The 17,542-nt window shown below is 47.5% G+C and overlaps 2 protein-coding genes across 8 annotated transcripts in view; one reads left to right on the top strand and one right to left on the bottom strand.

The window, feature by feature from the left end:
* The window catches only part of CDCA7L (cell division cycle associated 7 like), a 35,941-nt gene extending 25,176 nt beyond the window's left edge, over positions 1–10,765 (top strand). For 3 of the 5 annotated variants that reach the window (XM_053663643.1, XM_053663642.1, XM_037162305.2), the window contains 8 exons: positions 542–673; positions 4,037–4,402; positions 5,712–5,783; positions 5,898–6,068; positions 6,728–6,853; positions 7,627–7,776; positions 8,766–8,902; positions 9,460–10,765. In XM_053663643.1, the coding sequence (XP_053519618.1) occupies positions 542–673; positions 4,037–4,402; positions 5,712–5,783; positions 5,898–6,068; positions 6,728–6,853; positions 7,627–7,776; positions 8,766–8,902; positions 9,460–9,490 (1,185 nt within the window). In that variant the 3' untranslated portion in view covers positions 9,491–10,765. The other 2 variants (XM_053663644.1, XM_053663645.1) reach the window with 2 other exon arrangements.
* The window catches only part of DNAH11 (dynein axonemal heavy chain 11), a 272,144-nt gene continuing 265,094 nt past the window's right edge, over positions 10,493–17,542 (bottom strand). For all 3 annotated transcript variants that reach the window (XM_053663641.1, XM_053663639.1, XM_053663640.1), the window contains exons 78-82: positions 15,377–15,559; positions 15,185–15,300; positions 12,194–12,306; positions 11,581–11,721; positions 10,493–10,740 (exon numbers count right to left, since the gene is read on the bottom strand). In XM_053663641.1, coding sequence (XP_053519616.1) covers positions 10,493–10,740; positions 11,581–11,721; positions 12,194–12,306; positions 15,185–15,300; positions 15,377–15,559 — 801 coding nt within the window. The remainder of the gene's footprint in view (positions 10,741–11,580; positions 11,722–12,193; positions 12,307–15,184; positions 15,301–15,376; positions 15,560–17,542) is intronic.

Here is a 17,542-nt window from a genome sequence, read left to right as displayed (position 1 = left end):
TGACTTAGAGGAGAAGTGTCTTGGGTGGCCACCAGCAAGGACAGGGTGGGAGGGAGCCAGGGTTTCCCTCACGTGTTCCATGTCCTTCCCGTGGCTCTCGGCCCGGTGTAGAGGCAGACACTCCTGATGGGTGGCCCTGGCGGGAGAGGCTGGCTTCTGTCAACACTTACGGGTCGGACAAGAAGCCGATTGGCACCGTGGATGTTGAGTTTTTGAAATCATTCCATTTGCAGGCCTAAATTTCTGTAAGCCACGGAAAATGTGAGGTGTGTGTGTGTTTATTGTGATAAAATACACGTAGCATAAACTGTGCCATTGTAACCATTCTTACGTGTAGACAAGTTCCCAGTTTCCTGCCAGCACGACGCTGAGTGGCATTAAGTATATTCACGGTGTTGGGCAGCCGTCACTATTGTCCTTTTCCAGAAAGTTTCCATCCTCTGAAACAAACTCGGGACTGATCAAGCCACAGCTCCCCATTGCCTGGAAACCCTGGTGACCTGTTCTTCTTTCTCTGTGATGTGTGTGTTTTTTAATTTAGCAGAGTGTGCCCTTCCGTTCCAAGTACTTCACGGAAGAGCTAAGAAGAATCTTTGTAGAGGACACTGACTCGGAGGATTTTGAGGGATTCACACAGAGTGATCTGAACGTAAACAGTGTCTCGGACGTAAAGGTAATAATTATTAGCACGGGGGGGGTGCGGGTTGTCCTATTTTAGTCCTGTCTCTGAATTGTCTTTTTATTTGTGAGAAGTCACTTCACAAATGAAAAGCTGTTACTTTCCCTAACATGTTTATCTTACAAGACAGTTAACAAAAGACAAAAAAACCTTTTTTTAAAGATTTTATTTATTTATTTTTAGAGAGTGGGGGGGGGAGAGAGGGAGAGAAACTCAGTGCATGGCTGCCTCTCGTGCCCCCCGCTCCTGGGGACCTGGCTCACAACCCATGTATGTGCCCTGACTGGGGATCTAACCAGAACCCTTTGGTTCACAGGCTGGTGCTCAGTCCACTCAGCCATACCAGTCAGGTTTCAAAAATTGCTATTCTAAGGTCAGTAGAATACCACCAGTTCATTATTCTCAGCGAAAATCCAGTTGTCTTCCCCTGGTGCCTCTAGAACAGAACTGTCAAACTCATTTTCACCGGGGGCCACAGCCTCGTGGTTGCCTTCAAAGGGCAGGTGAAAATGAGTTTGACACCCCCATTCTAGAGTTTTTGGGGGATGTGTCCCAGGTGCTAGGTGTCCCTCATTGTCCTTGTCAAAGACATTCCTTTTTTATTTATTCATTTTTAGAGGAAGGGGAGGGAGAAAGATGGAGAGAAACATCAGTTGGTTGTCTCTTCAGAGACACACAGCCCAGGCATGTGCCCCGATCTGGACTCCCAACTGGCTACACCGCGCCTTGCGTGGCAACGTCCAACCAACTGAGCCACACCAGTCAGGGTTCAAAGACTTGAACCTCTTTTATCTGAAAAGAGGAAGGTCTGTTGGGTAGTAACAAGTCTTAAAAGTCATTTCATCCTGCGAAGTGGTACTCTTGGGTTTATGGTTAATTAGGCAAAGTCTTAGCCATGGTGCAGTCCTGGACTTTCCTTGCGCCTTCTTGGTTGGGAATGTGATGTGCTTTTGAATGAGAAAGAAGACCCAGGTCTGCCTGATTCCTGGGGGAAATCTGTTCTCTTCACTTTGCAGTAAGCAGACTGGTTTGTGGGTTGATGTCTCCCATTATTCCATGTGTTTAGGCCAGTTTACTGCTGACTGGTTTTGAATCTCAGGCTGACTGTTTTTAAAAAGTCTTTGGATTATTTTTAGGCATAAAAGTGTTTTCTGCTAAGTGAAAAATAGCATACATGGGTCCCCAAAAATCAGTACCACTTCCTTCTTCTGTATCAAGAGAAAGACAGAGGTGAAGCCTCTTCATGGTCAGAAGCTCCTAAGGAGCCACTTCTGACATGGAACCTGTGTAGACGTTTAAATAAACTGTAACTAGTAGGTCCGCTGCATCCTCGCCTTTTCCTGGGAATTTAAGGCCTGAGAGCGCTGATGGTAGGCTGCCTGGTTTGATGGTGAGGTTTCTTCCCATGAATAGCAACACAGCGCTGTGCCAGGCTGGGGGCTCCGGCCCTCCCGTGGCTTTCTTTAAATAAGCTGTTTGCCTGGTGGTCATGCGTGCTGGCCAGCAAGACACCGAGACCCTTCTAAACCCCAGCCAGTATCATCTTCTCTTAAGTGACTTCTCTTCTCTTCTGTAGTTAAGTGATACCTAGCTGTGCAGAGAATTCATGTTTCCAGCATGGCAAAGTCAATTAATGACCCTCCAAGTCTCCCCCTGCCCCCTAAACTCTATATTTGGGGTATGAACTGTGACATGTTATGTTGACTCTGTCGTAACAAAGTCATAGCTCAGGGCAGGTCCACCTCAACATTTGGTGAGAAAACAAGCTTTGTTTTCTCTGCACCCAGCCCTCTGCGCCCCCCTCCGCCCCTCCAGTGAGGACTGGTGATAGCACCTTTTCTGGGAATAGGATATTACTGTATCTTGCTGCCTCGTGGTCTTCTAGCCAGAGGTGAACGGCCACAGCAGGGAGCTGGCCCTGGTGTTCTTCCTCTCAGGGCTGCGTGTCTGCTGGTGTTTTTGCAGCTTACTCTTTGCCTACTTCTTAGCAGGCTGCTCCGCCTCCTTAGTGAAAAGAAGTGGGTTAGGTGATGAGGATGATAAATAAAGCCAATGTGGGGGACAGTTCCTCTCCAACGGTGTTTCCTAAAATGGGATTCCTTGGCAGCCTACCATTTTCAGTTCCAAAGCTATTTAATGTAGGAAGTTCAGGATATTAAAAATATAGCGAGATAAATTAGTACAGTTTATTTCTCTACTTGGCTTGTGGATTGATAACATCTACCAAGGTTTGGCTGTTACTGCATTTTTTTCTCCCTCTGCCTTATTTTTCTGGGGTCCAGCTAGAATTTGGGGGAGGTCATTGAGGAGGGAGCAGAGTCATGTAAGTGGGCCCCAGCCCCGTCCTGGTGCTGCCCGCTGCTCTGTTCCCAGTGGCCCCGTCGTCCAAGTCTGGTGGAGGTCCCCAGCCAGACTCAGCCTTCCGGCTTGTGGTCCCGGGAGGATGCCCAGGAGGTGTCCTTGATCTCAATATTTAAGCCTCTTTCTATTATTGTTAGTGATCCCCTTGCAACTTAGATGTCACCTGGGTAATGGCACCCTACCATCGCCTTCCATTCATACTGTGTTTGTGTGTAAAACGCAGGTCTGTTTCAGTGCCGGAGATCTGTGCCCTGTGGAGCGGGAAATTGGGGGAGAGAGTTCCCTGAGCTGACTGAATGGGTGTTTCATAGTGACCTGCAGAGCTGTCTCCCTCGATTCCCCCCAGCCCACCCCACGGCTCTGCGGTCACAGAAGGGCGTGAGGACACACGTCCTGGTTCTCCCACTGATCCCAGTGGCAGGTTCTCTGTCTGCTCTTTTCTCTGAACCCCGTTGCTGCAGCACAGTCAGTATTTCTGCCTTCCCTTAGCCCTCCTGTTTGTGCATGAAGACGACTCATAGGGCACGCACACCCCTTTCTTGGACTGTGCCCTACGTTACTCAGCTTCCAGTTGTGCCAGCCTGGCTGTTCCACTGAGCAGGTGCCCAGTTTGCTCCAGCCCGATGCTCTGAATGGAACCCAGTCCCCCAGGGGCTGCGAATGTGCATTTCTACCGAGTTCCCAGGTGGTGCGGGGGTGCTCCTGGGACTGCCCTGTGGGAGGAGTCCCCGGTCTGAGCTGTGGGCAGCGGAGGGAATCCTTCCTCCAAATCAAACCGAGGAGAGCTCAGTGGGGGCAGGGCACACGTGACTGCCCTTCGCTTTATCCATCAACAAGCTCCTTGAGCACTGAACTGAGATGTTCAGGGGAACTGGTAAGAAGGGGAAGCTTTCAGCTGTTTATTCCTTTCCTCAAATAACATCAGTGTGGTTTTAAGCATACCTTTTTGAAAGTCTGTTGTAAGACAACATCTTTGTTTTTTCTCATTTTTGTTAGTTCGAGGAGTCCGATTTGGGTGATGATGGTAAGGCATTAGCAGTGAATGAGGAGGCGGAAGATGATGAAGAAGAAAAGGCTACACCTAGAAGAAGCAGGCCTAGAAGAAGCAGTATTGGTCTTCGAGTAGCGTTGCAATTCCCCACCAAGAAATCAACCAAAAAAATGGACAAAAATGATTCTTCTGAGCCGCTGTTTTCTAGCTCACACCTACCGGACAATAAAAAAAACAGTCTTGGGAGAAAAAGAAGTTATGAAGAAGGGGAGGAAAGGGAAGATTCTGCCTCTGAGTGTGAGGATGAGGGCCAGGAGAACTCGGATGCGCTGCTGAGAAGGGCCATGAACATCAAGGAGAACAAGGCCATGGTAAGGCCCGCGGGGGTGTCTGGAAGCTGCACGTCCTGACCAGCACTGCTGAAGCTCAGGCTGTGCATGCATGCTCTCACGGCTGCTGCTGCTCTGGCTTCTGTTGGATAGTGCGGTCTGGGTGCTGTGTGTGCGGTCTCTCTTTCTGAACCCTAAGCAGTGATCACCTAAGAGCTCTGGCTTGGAAACCCAGAGGGAGGCTCCCAGCACCATGTATTAGCCCCCTGCTCTGTGCCATCAGCTAATCCTGGCCCACTGGCCTGGGAATGAGATGTTGGGAAGCCCCAGTGGCAGTGTGCAGGCCAGGCAGGCGTCTTTCAGCCCAGAGCCTTGTGTCTGCAGGGCCCGCTGCGGTTTCCGTCCAGACGCTCTCTGACGGAATGAAAGAGGTCTAGGCATTAAAGCGAACTGAACTTAGAGGGTCTTCACTAGACTAATTAATGGAACAAGGTGAAATCTGCTCCATGCAGATTATCCGCATGTGGTCAGTAACTGCTGGTGGCCTCATAATTTTGTACACACAGAGTTTTAAAAAATGCTGCTGCCACTCAGCATTTTGGTATGTTTTCCTTTAGAAAACAGTAAGGTAATGCTATTGTATATACAACCTTACATGCCTAGTAAGTTATGTAAGGAAATACGAAGTTAGCTTTTTAATGAAATTTATTCTGCGACACACTTGTGCTTATTATTATCTAAGGAAAATTTTAACACTGTATCAGTCTATATCTTTAACTGTGTTCTTCGTGATCTTTGATGACACCCCCACTTGGTATAAAATCTAGAACTCAAAGGATTCTCATGAAAATGCACAGTCGGTACACTAATGCCTGTTACTTGGTGTTCTTGGCTGCTTTTTTTGGAAATATTTTTAGAAATCATTATTGATGATATTTTAAGTTAATATTTTTTCTTAAACAACTGCCAGCCTGGTCTAGTCGAGGCTTTTCTATTTTGAACGTGGTGGAACTTGACTCAGGTGCACTAACCAGGCTCACACTAGTTAGCGACCCCGTCAGGATTCCAACCTGATGCTCCGAGCCCTGGTCCTTCCAGAACAGTTTGCGTGGTGTCGTGTCCTTGCACATAAGCAATGGGCACAGATTTCATTCTTACAAATGATGATGTCAGTTGCGGAGATGAAAATCTTCCCCTGTGAGGTTAAAATTAGAACCACCGTTGAGATTATACCTGAACTATGTTCGTCAAGTTTTGTCGTGGCTGCAGAACTGAAGACTTGTGATCAGGTGTTGGAGAAACCAGACTTGGGAATATTTACGTACCGCTCTTTCTTTGTTCTAAACTTCAGCTTGCTCAGTTATTGGCGGAGTTGAACTCAGTGCCCGATTTCTTCCCTGTACGAACCCCGAACTCGGCTTCTGTAAGTGGCACTCCTTACCGTTATTTATTCCAATCCTGATGGACATAATCGATTGCCAGATGGCTTGTGTTGCTGAAAGCACTCCGCTGCCCTTGTCTCTGCTCTCGCTTTCAGAAGAGGAAAACAGTGAGGCGGGCCTTCTCCGAGGGGCAGGTCACCAGGCGCATGAACCCCACCCGGAGCGCACGGCCGCCGGAGAAGTTCGCTCTGGAAAACTTCACTGTCTCGACCAGCAAGTTTGCAGACGAGTTTTACGGTTTCAGAAGAAGGAAGACAATTAGTGGGGTACTTTTGGACCCTAGGAAACAAATTATTCTCTGTCTAAGCCAGTGGTCCGCTGATACCAGCAGCCATCCTAGTCATCCAGGGCTTGTCAGAAGTGCGGAGGCCGAGGTTCTGCCTTGGTAGATCTGTAGCAAATTCCCAGGTGGTTCTGGTGCTCCCCAGACCACACACTTAGAGAAGCAGCCCTGGTCTGAACTCTAGGCCCCAGGGGGAATCGTTTGAGCCCTACCAAGGAGCAGACCAAGTTGCCTAGATGCGTCTGCAGGGGCGCAGTGCGGCCTGTTAGCAGCTCCATCAGCCTTCTGGTTTTGCTTCGGGGAAAGTACCGTGATTGCCCCAAGCCTTTGTTTTAGGAATGAAATATTTAAAGTGTCTTCATTCCAGAAGGAGGTGGTGTCCATTGTGGTTCACTTCCCTGTCCTCGGAGTTTGCAGTAGCTGCTTGAGCTCTGCATTGACTGTTCTGTCCCTTTGCCACAAAGGAAGCTTGGCCCTGTGGGGCAGGGGTGCAGTGAATGACTCGGGGAACGAGTGATTTTAGGAAAGCAAAAGAGGAGCAGAGTTAACACAGATGGTACTAGAAGGCTGAGGTTTCAACTAAAAAAATGTTTAATCACTCAGAATGTCTCACATCAGGTTCTGCTTTGTGTGCTTCTGTAGGGGAGGTGCCAGGGCACGAGACGGCGCCACCGGCTGTCTCCTTTCCGGGCAGTGGAGGACATCACTGAGGAGGACCTGGGAAACGTGGCCCTGACCGTTCGAGATAAAATCTACGATAAAGTCCTGGTAAGTCGTGTGTGATGATTGCTCCCGTGCTGGGCATTCTTACTGGGACGCCAGAGCACTCGTCCTTGCAATCCTGTGTTGTCTTTACACCATGGCCAGGCTTACACCCAGGGCCACCTCCCCACTGGAGGGTCAGTTGTAAGGGGGGGGGCAGGGACAGCTTGGTGCAGGACCGCTCCCTGGGGGAGAGGTTTCCCTGGGGGCTGCCTGGTGTTGGCACATTACGGTGGAGGGCCAGTTTCAAAAAGCAGGTTTGTTTGTAGTTGTTATATTTCTGTACTTTTTATGTCTTAATTATTGGTTAACCATAGAAACATTATTTGGTTGGTAGAGCATGGGTTAAAATTTCTTTAAAACGGTGCTTTAGAGGGAAACTTTATGGTGGTGTGCACAATTTTGAGATCATGCACACCTGACTTAAGGTGGTGGTAAATGGTTTGAATTGTCAGCTGAGGTCGGAGCTGAGGGCTGCTGCGTGGGATTCATTGCCCCTCTGTCACCCTCCTGCGTTTCCTCTTGTCTCTCTGGTCATTTCCTTTCTTCTAGGCTCCCTGCTCAGCCTCAGACGCCCTGAGATGCTTCTCTGGCCCCAGGACTAAACGTGCATACAGGCTACTGCGGGTGCCATGGCTTGTAGCAGAGAGACAGCGACCCCCGATTCTGAGGGAGGGGCAGTGTGTCTTCGGGCACTTAGGAATGTGCATGGCAGCGTGTGGCCTTGGGGCCATCGCCCTATAAATCCATGTCCGGCCACTCCAGCCTTCTCCCTGCAGGGTAACACGTGCCACCAGTGTCGCCAGAAGACCATTGACACCAAGACGGTGTGTCGGAACCAGAGCTGCGGAGGGGTGCGGGGACAGTTCTGTGGGCCGTGCCTGCGGAATCGCTATGGGGAAGACGTGAGATCGGCACTGCTGGACCCGGTAGGAGCAACGCGGGCATTTGTATTGTGTTGATGATGGGAAGCCTGCAGGTGGGGCTCCCTGGGCCCTTTGTCAGGGGCCAATAGCAGGAGAACTCTATAGCCTTTGACACCCCCCTCTGCATCTTAAGACACTAGGAGAAGTGAAGAGTGGGGTTTCCTTCTGGAAAGGGAACACGCTGACCAATGGATAGGGCAGGAGATGAGAATGCATTGGGCTTTCCAGGGTCAGCCAAGCTTTCTTAGTTGTCTGGTTCGTCCAGGCGCACCCGTGTGCCTTCCCTGCGATGGTAAGATTTACCTGGGCCCAGTGTAGGGCACTTTCTGTGTGCCTGGCACTGCTCTAAGGTGTCACATCTGTGAATGCAGTTTACTTTACTGCAGTTATTAATTCATTTACCCTTATGAAGTGGATATAGAACCTCCCTATGCCTGGGCTCCTTCTGTAAAAAGAATAGGATCAAGTATGACCTTGAACCTGGGCATTCTTTGTTCTTAACCTCTTACACAGCAGTCATACAGGTAGATAAGATATGTTTTCCCCAATTTGCACAAGACTATATAAACTGCCACTCCGGTTCAATGATTTAACAACAGTCACACAAATGGGAGGTGGAAAACTCATGTTCATACTCCTCTTTTGGAAACCCTCTGCTCCTGAAACCAGGGCCAGCTTCCTTGGCTCTGTGACCTGTATAGTTCCAATACTACTATGAAATTCTCCAGAATTTTGAACAGATATCTGCTTGTTAGGTTGGTTGATCCTGTCTGAAACCAACATCTTCAGTGTTTCCCCCGTGTGTGGTGTTGGGTGATCTGGGGCCTCTTTGAGACCCGTGAGAGGAAGGAGAGAGGAGCTAAATTTTTGTCCTGTGGTTATAAAGAAGAGATGACATGTGACTAAAGATTGAGGAGAGGTCTGCTGAGCTGAACCAGGCTCGACCGGAGCCTGCAGATAATTCAGGAATTTCTGCTTCCTCTTTTTCCTAGAACTGGATCTGTCCTCCCTGCCGTGGGATCTGCAATTGCAGTTACTGTAGGAGGCGGGATGGCCGCTGTGCTACGGGGATCCTCATTCACCTGGCCAAGTTTTACGGTTACGACAACGTGAAGGAGTATCTGGAGAGGTGAGTCAACTCCAAAAGGAGGTTGTGATCCCAGGGCCAGCAAGGCAGACCCGCCCACAGGCAGGAAGCAGTGGCTTCATTTCAGGCCGATTCTTACCAGCCACCTTGAATGCCACCCATTCTGCAGCTCTTTGCATTGGAGAGACTCAGGACAGATGTTTGCCCGGCTACAAAATTCCCTCCTTTGCTAGGATTTTCAACTTGGGACTGCCTGCGTCCAGTTCCCCTTACTGTGTGAGACAGAAATGGAGCGTCCAAGACAGGCCAGTGGCAGCCCTGACCCTACTGGGCAGAGCAGAGATTAGGGGGATGCATGGTTAGGCTTGCCTCATTCTGGGGATAAGGAGACGGAACTGGGGCCCCGAACAAGCTCTAAAAGCAGTCTTAGAATGAGATAGGTCTTAGTTGGGGCCCACCCCCGGAGTTTACTATGAAATATGTGGAGCATCAGAAGGCCCAGTTTGGGTTTCGTACTTTCCCGAGCCTAGAACTACTTTGTTTTTTCCTCCCGCCCATTCATTACGTACCACACTAACCCGCCCCATCTTTCCCCTCAGCTTACAAAAGCAGCTGGTGGAGGACAATTAAGAGAAAGAAGAACCAGCCAGCTCACCTTGCGTACTCCCACAAGATGTGCCCTACGTACCATTTGTGCCTAAGATTTTTTTTATGGTTGTGTTTTTATATAGAAACTCTTAGTAGATCTAAATACTATTTGTTTTAAAGATTGTTTATATGCTTACAAAGATTTCTCAGGAAGACAGCTAAGCACCTCGAGGAATCTATGTACGCAGGACTGTTTGAATTGTTAAGTGTCTAATTGTTAAGTGTCTGCCGATGATTAAAAAGCACAGTTAAAGTTCAGGTAAGTTTGAGAAAACCCTGCGTAAGGAACTCTTGCTGTTGACGTCGCCTTGATACTTTACTTCCCAAGCAGTAACTCCAGGCCACGTTTTTACAGGGGTTACTGCCCTGACCTAAGGTAAGGGGTTACCTTACCTTAGTTCAAGCCACATGGTTTCAACCTCTGTGTGATTAGAAATTTAAATTGACAAACGTTCCCCTAAATTACAAAGTGCAATTAACCACAGAACTTGAGTGTTCTGGAGTTTTACATTTTATTAAAAACTTGAATGGAAAGTGGACTGTCAGTTTCCAACACTGGAGGCCTTGGAGCGCCTGCTGCTTGGGGCCAGTCACTTCTATAAATGTGAGAGCTGACTTTTAATTTAAAAAGATTTTGTTTAGTATCATCTAAACACGAATCCCACTTACTGACCAGAGACTTCTAACCCCACTGTGTTCGAGGTTGTGTTCTCAGTGGAACCTCCATGACCACGTGACAGGTGCTGTGTGTGTGTGTGGTGGGACTGGTGCTGGGGAGACTTAAAAATTAACATGTTCTGACAGGGTTTGGCTTCTTTCTCTTCCCCTCTTTAAGGATGGTGTTTTAAAAAAATTAATGCACGGTTACTTACAAGTTGCAGAAACTGGAATGTCTTATGCCTGTCCGTGGGATAAAGTGCAGAACAAACAACGCAGTGACACTGACACCATGGAAACCCTCGCTGTATCCCAGCTGAGGGTGACCTAGGCCTCCAGCAGCAGAGCCACGCCTGCTAGGACCCATTTGGCCCTCTTCTCTTTGCTCCTCAACCTGAAGGTCCAGATGTAGTTGGGGCCCCTCGTTTTGGTTCTGTACACTGGGCACTCGTAGGTGTGCTTGGTTTCCTGTCTGTCCACGGGGACAGCTTTGGCAAAGATGACCGGCATCGCCGATGTCAGCTCCTTGAGGCGGGCTTCCACGATGGTTCCTGCCTGGGCGTCCCATCTCGCACCTGCAGCAGAAACATAGGTCGCCGTGGTGGGGGGACCAATCTTGTAATTGTTGCAGGCAATAAATGTTCCAGTTCTGTCACGTGACTGCGCGTCTGGCTTCCTTGCCAAGCTGGCCCAGGACTGAGGATGCCTGCCATCCAGGTGCACGCACAATGTGGCAAGCAGACCACTGCTCTTAGGAAAATTTAAAAACCCTATGAAAACATTCCATAACACTCCACACACTAAAGCAAACTGGTTTTCTCTGCCCTAAACAAGTGCATTTGAATGCCTATAAGGAATCCAATTTACCACATTCTCTCCCCACTACCTTACACCGAGTTCAGGTACCTCACTCACATCACCTGGCCTGTCTTCAAACACTTGAACCTGTGGCACTTGCTCTACAGTGAAAAAGAGCATCTTGGCAAAGACTAGGATAAGGGGAATGTCCTGCAGAACAAGCACATGCCAGTAAATTGGAAATCACTGCATATTTCTCCCCATCCTGCCCCCGTGAGAGAAGTACACTGTGCACTGGCGGGAAATCTTGCAATAAAATAAAGTGAAAAAAGTAGATTTTTGAACTGAGTGTATCGAGAGCAAAATGTAGGTTTTAAATGGTCCTGTGGTATTAATCAGATGCATGCACAAATTTAAGTGACAGCCATCACCCCAATGCCATGAAATCTGGCTCACTTCAGACACACATCCTGGCATCTAAAATTTAAAAGAAGCAGGAAATGAGGTAAATAACCATTCATGTGCCTGAATGCTGAGAAAGGTGAATACTAACTTGAACCTGAGTAAGGAAGGCCCTTAACTGAAGCACCGCACAGGTGCTCCACGGAGCGGCTTACCTTCCATGAAGAGCCCGTGCAGATAGGCGCCTTCTCGTGGGGGGTGGCCGTATTCCTCTCTACTTTTTTTGGTCACCTCAACCGTTAAGCACATTTTATCCAGTGGCCACTCGTTTTTTCGAGCCGTGGTCTGCATAATTGCTTTGGGAGGAGGAGGGACAGGAGTGGTGGTAAGTTGAATGTAACGCTCCCAGAACGCTGTGCACCTGCAGAGGTGTGCTTCAGTCCCGCAGGGCGTTTTTTTGCAGCCTGCGTTATTTGCAGGTGGCCGTGGTAGAGCAAGGGTTGGGGAGCTAAGGCCTTCCGGACAACCTGGCACCTTTCAGAAAGAGTTTACTGGGACGGCCACCTGGTTGGCAGGTGCTTCACAGTCGAAGTGGAGCCGGGCCCTGGTGAGGGAGGCCTGGGGCCTTGGTGGAAAACATCCTCGCAAACGCTCTGTGGCTCACCCCACTGAGCCGCACCTGGGCCTCCTGCCCCCAGCGAGCGCTACTTCCTCCTAGTCTCCCACTCCTACAGTGGCTCCTGCCTGAACCTGGTGAGCAGGGCGGGGGGAACACTCCCAGGTGAAAGGGTTTCTGCTAGGGGTGTGGTTTGGGAGCTCAGGCCTTACCGGTTAAGAAGGACTGAGGGTTGAAGAGGCCGGAAAGCCACACCACAGCTGGGAGGGCAAGATCTTGTGTCCATGTGTCCAGCTCCCGACATCGCAAGAGGAGGTCATTAAACCTGACGAACAGAGGGCAGGAAGAAACAAGCTGCTTTTTAGTAATACAGGTTTCCCAATAGGATTAAGTAGATTCTAGAAAGGTCCTCCACTGACAACTAGTAAAATCATTAGCAAATGACTTGAGTGTTGTCTGTCCCTTTAAAGGGCTAGATTTTTTCCCCCTAGTAGGGCTTTCCTGTCTTACAAGCATCAGAGACAGGAAACTCTGGGGAATACGGGACATTTGTCTCCATTATGTAACTATTCAGATCTTTCTAGTGCTGTGTGATGACTCTACACAAGTGCCAAAAAGGAACATGGAGGCACAGGGCGGGAGGGGACAGGTTCCTGGAGGAGCAGCTGTGACCGATCCTGGCCTGGGGTTGCTGGGGAAGGCAGACACGGCAGAACATGCTACGGGGGCCTTCCCACACGCAGTAATTACCAAGTGACATTACCCACCGCCTGCTTGTGTTTTGAGAACCTGCTGTTCTACACAGGTGCTTGCTGCTCAGCTGCACAGGTGGGGAGTATCTGTAATTACTGGGAGGAAGCTGGCTCACAGAGGTGAAGGAAAAACGCACTTGGGTAACATTAGGAAACCCATGAAACCTTGCAATGTAAATTTAAAGAATGTTAAAAACTGGAGTAATGGAACACAGGATAGGCCAATAAAAAATCTAGTAAAACAGTTCTCCAGGGTGGGGACCATTCGGGCTAGCCCCGAAGTTTTTGGGGGACCTGGTTTGGATCGAGGTGCAGAGGAAGCAGGGCTGGGTGAGGGCTCATCCCCACACTCCAGCCCTGCAGGGAGGGCCTGCCTGAGACGGGGCTGTGGAGGAGGGAAGGCTCTGAAAGGTCCCGTTCAAACCTGGGCCGCCAGAAGGGAAACTCGGGCCAGCTTAGAATACAGCCCTGTGCCCCCCTCTCTCCCATATTACGAATCCCTGATGCAACTGAAAGGTAACAAAGAAAAAAAATGGAAAGCAAAGATAGAAAAAGACTAGCTCAAAAGGTTGCCACAGAAGATAAACATTACAGCCAGACAAGTTTTTACATAATGAAGTGGGTTAAGAAATAGGTTATTAAATTTGAAGATCTCAGAAGTGGGAAAAACACTGATAGAAACAAGTGAAAAGCAAAGCAGCATAAGGCAGAATAAATTTAAAAAGCAAAAAAAAAAAAAGTGAAAATAAGATGAAAGTTGAAACAACATGTATTTACTAATACAATTCTAGAAAACTTGAATTCCTAAATTATGAATTTGAATCTGTACAATCAAGGCCATACTGTGTTTCAAGAAAATTTGGCAACAGAATATTCAATACAATGATGTATCTTAAAATAAACTGAAGATAGACACTCCCCTAATCAGGAGAAAACATGAAGCCTTTTATAAAAGGAAAAAAAAATGACAGCTTCAGATTCCTCCACAGCACCATGTGCTCAGAATAGAGCAAGGCCTACAAAAACCTCCAGCGGTGAACACATTGATTTTTTTTAAAGTAGCTAATCTGTCAGGCAAGTATAAAGAACTGATAATACAGTGTGAAAAATCAGCACACCCAACAAATGGGAAAGTTGATAACTCAGGAAATATAAGAGGATACTGAAAAAAAAAAACTAAAGAAGTAAGTTTAAACTCATGAGAAGGAAAAAGAAACGTAAGGTTGATTTGGGACCATGAGATTTTAAAACTAAGAGGAGAAATAGTAGACTGGAGACAACTTAAAGTGCAATAAAGATCACCGGGAACTGACAAAATCAACCAGAATGCAGCAGACACAAAATATGAGAGTTTGGGTAGGTAAATGAAGAGAACAGGGAAGGCAAGTTTTGGAGACAAAGGCTAAGAATTTTTCAGAGTGGAAATCAAAGGTGGACTCAAATTTATCACATCACACGGCACCAAATAGAATACACTTAAAAGTCCATAACTAAATGCAGTAGTAAAATGACAAGATGTCAAGTACAAAGAGAAAACCCTTAACTTCCCAGAGAAAATAAATGATGTGTGAAGAAATGACAAGTCTATTTAAGAATAGACTCATCAGCTTTATGAAATGGGAGAAGACAATGGAATTGTGAAAATCAAGTTCTGAGCGGAGCTGATCGTATTCTAAAATCCTACCTACATACAGGTGAGCTACCAGTCAGGAACGAGAGTGCGGTGACAGAATGCAGACACAAACAATCCCACTTACTCCCCGTCACCTACTACAAAAGAATAGGGGCCCAGAACGAAGGAGCCCAGGGTGAGGCGCAAAAAGCAGCAATGTTTAACTTCCATGCTGTACACTGGAAGTTAGAACAACATTGAATGTGAACTGTAATGGGGAAAATTGAAAAAAAAAAACAAAAAAAAAACCCAAAACCATGGAGAGCAACAGAGTGAAGACACGGAGTGGCCAGGTGCTGAAAACAGGCCCTTGGATCAAGCAGAGCCTGAAGCTGGAACTGCCTTTGGTTTTTTCAGTCATGTAAGCCAATAAATTCTTTTTTATTTTAACAAATGGAAAGAAAATGAAGGTGGATGATGATATGAGAACAAATTCAAGTTGCCTCCCGTGGCGGTAATAACTCAGTGAGAGAGTGCTATTACTTACATTTTTCAGATGATAAAATGCAAAATTAGGTCAGGTACTTTGTCCAAGATCAAACAGTGATTAAGTAAGAGGCAGCAATGGAATCTTGCTTTGACCCTGACCTTCAATTGAGTGCTTTGCTTTTGAAGCAACCAACTAAGGAAACAAATGAAACCCGTGGTAGTTCGCACACTTAACGAGTCCGGTCACAGAGCACAGCCTTTATAGCTTTTACGGGCTGAATGAGAATTCAGGACAACGAACCAGCCCCGAGGAGGATAAGGCCGGTGCGGGCCAGGACGTGGCAGCTTACCATTTGGCCAGGCTGTGGGTAGATGGATAAGCCAGTCTGCTCCAAGTGTCTGGTACCCTGTCGAAGCTCAGCGCAGACTGCTGGGCTTCCACAGCAGGCGACAGCGTCAGCTCCCCCTTGCACGGAGAAAAAGGACCACCCAGTGACTATCTTTTGATGGGGGGCTGCTTCCCCTAGCCCACCCCAACTTACCTTCAGACCAAGGTCTAGCTGTTGGAGTGAAACGCGGATTTCCCGAAGGAGAATGTTCATCCTCTCACATTCTTGGAAGCAAACAAGAACGTAGGGGTTTCTGTGCGAGTGTTTTTGCATGATAGCTGCCATGTTGAACTCTTCTGGCAGTCTCTCCAAAATGTCTTCCAAGACATTCTTAACCTTGAGTCATGAATACACAAAGATGGAGCTGCTTTCCATTTCACTTTTGGTCACACTATATGCATTCTCTATTTTTTAAAAAGACTTTATTTATTTTTAGAGGGGAAGGGAAGGAGAGAGGGAGAGAAACATCACTGTATGGCTGCCTCTCATGCGTCCACTGGTGGGAACTGGCCTGCAACCCAGGCATATGCCTGGACTGGGAATCGAACCGCTTTCGTCTGGTTCGCAGGCCCGTGCTCAGTCCACTGAGCTACACCAGCCAGGGCTCATTCTCTATTTTTCTAAGTCCCAGAATACATCATACAACTTCCAGAAATGCTTGCTAATGCCTCTAAAGGACACCTCCTCGTCCCAGGAGGTGGCCGAGGGGCACTGCCAGCCAACCCCTCAGCCACCTTCTGCCCGGGAGCAGCCTCCTGCCTTTAGATCCCATCAGGGAGGAGCTACGATGTGTTTGCAGTTCATTCGTGTTGGCACTTAGGGAACATGAGAACTGCCACTGACTACACTTCATTCGTGTGTGAACGTACAACCAGAGGAGGCAGAACCCCAATATGTAGGTAGGTGACATTTTGTAATATGTTGATTTAGTCATTTGAAGTCACACAGCCCACAGACATCCTTTAAGTTGGAGCTAATTCTGGTGACTGATGCTGCCTTCTGACATACCCTAAAATTTTGGAAGCAATTATGTGGTTGTGGTTAACATTTTCAACAAGGAAGGCTCTACTTTGTATACTTGCTGCCCCGAGGAAGTAAAAGATTTATATAGTAGAGACATGAATATGTGCGGAGCTCTCCGATGTGTGTACTTGCTCGGTCTAGGCAGTTTCTCTGAGCCGTGGAAAACCAACAAGACTGAGGAGTGTTGCCTGTCTTCAGCCTCAGACATCTTTCCTTCTTTCCTTGACTTCTCAGACTACTGTCTGTGGTTTGCAAGGTGCTTTAGCACCCTGGCAGGTAAACCGTCAGGTTCCGAAATCTTCAACTTATTTCCAACAGCGGTAGAGAGTACGAAACAGTGTAGTAGAGAAGGCAGGTCAAAGAATGGCTTTCATGGTTTCCTTCCTTGGCTCTCCAGCTATCTGGCCTTGGGATGTCACTGAAGCTCATCTCTGAAACAGGGATCCTGATACTACTCAGCGTGCTTTCCTTAGAACCTTGCAAAGCACCGGATAGGTGGTTGTTGCTACAAAATGTTTGCCTGTGTGGGGTGTAGGGGCATCTTTACCTCATTTGCTCTGCATTTTCTGGTTTAATGATCAGCTTTCTTGTTGGAAGGACTGAAATCCAAAAGCTAGATGAAAACCTCCCTCACCTCTCTGCTTCTGGTCACAACGATAGCTTTTCTCAAATGGATGAATTTTTACCTTGTTAAAAATTCATTTTTTCTTTTCTTTTTTAAAGAGATTTATTTATTTGAGAGAGAGGAGAAGGAAGGGAGAAAAAGAGGGAGAGAAACATCGTTGTGTGGTTGCCTCTCACATGGGTCCCACTGGGGACTTGGTTTGCAACCCTAGTATGTGTCCTGATTGGGAATCGAACCGGCAATCCTTTGGTTCGCAGGCCTGCACTCAATCCACTGAGCTACACCAGCCAGGGATGTTAATCTTCTTTAAAAAAAACAACAAAAACTAACATTCACATAGGGAAGATGTTAGTATAGAGGACACCTCATAACAGATTCTACAGTTTCTAAATTATAAACAACTTTTGGTCCTGGCCAGGTAGTTCAGTTGGTCAGAGCATCACTCCATACACCAAGGTTGTGGGTTCAATCCCTAGTCAGGGCACATACAAGAAGCAACCAAGGAATGGATAAATAAGTGAGACAACAAATTGACGTTTCTCTCCCTCCCTCCCCTTTCTCTATAAAAATCAATCAAGTAAATTACAAATGAGTTTCTCAGCAAATGGCCTTATTTCAAGAAATAATTGAAAAATGTAAAGAAATAATATTGAAAGTTCCTGGGGCCTTAC

The sequence above is a fragment of the Artibeus jamaicensis genome, unplaced genomic scaffold (assembly GCF_021234435.1).
Source record: "Artibeus jamaicensis isolate MK-2021 breed Jamaican fruit bat unplaced genomic scaffold, CSHL_Jam_final contig_3230, whole genome shotgun sequence".
NCBI lineage: Eukaryota > Metazoa > Chordata > Mammalia > Chiroptera > Phyllostomidae > Artibeus > Artibeus jamaicensis.
This window is presented reverse-complemented; position numbering and strand designations above follow the sequence as displayed.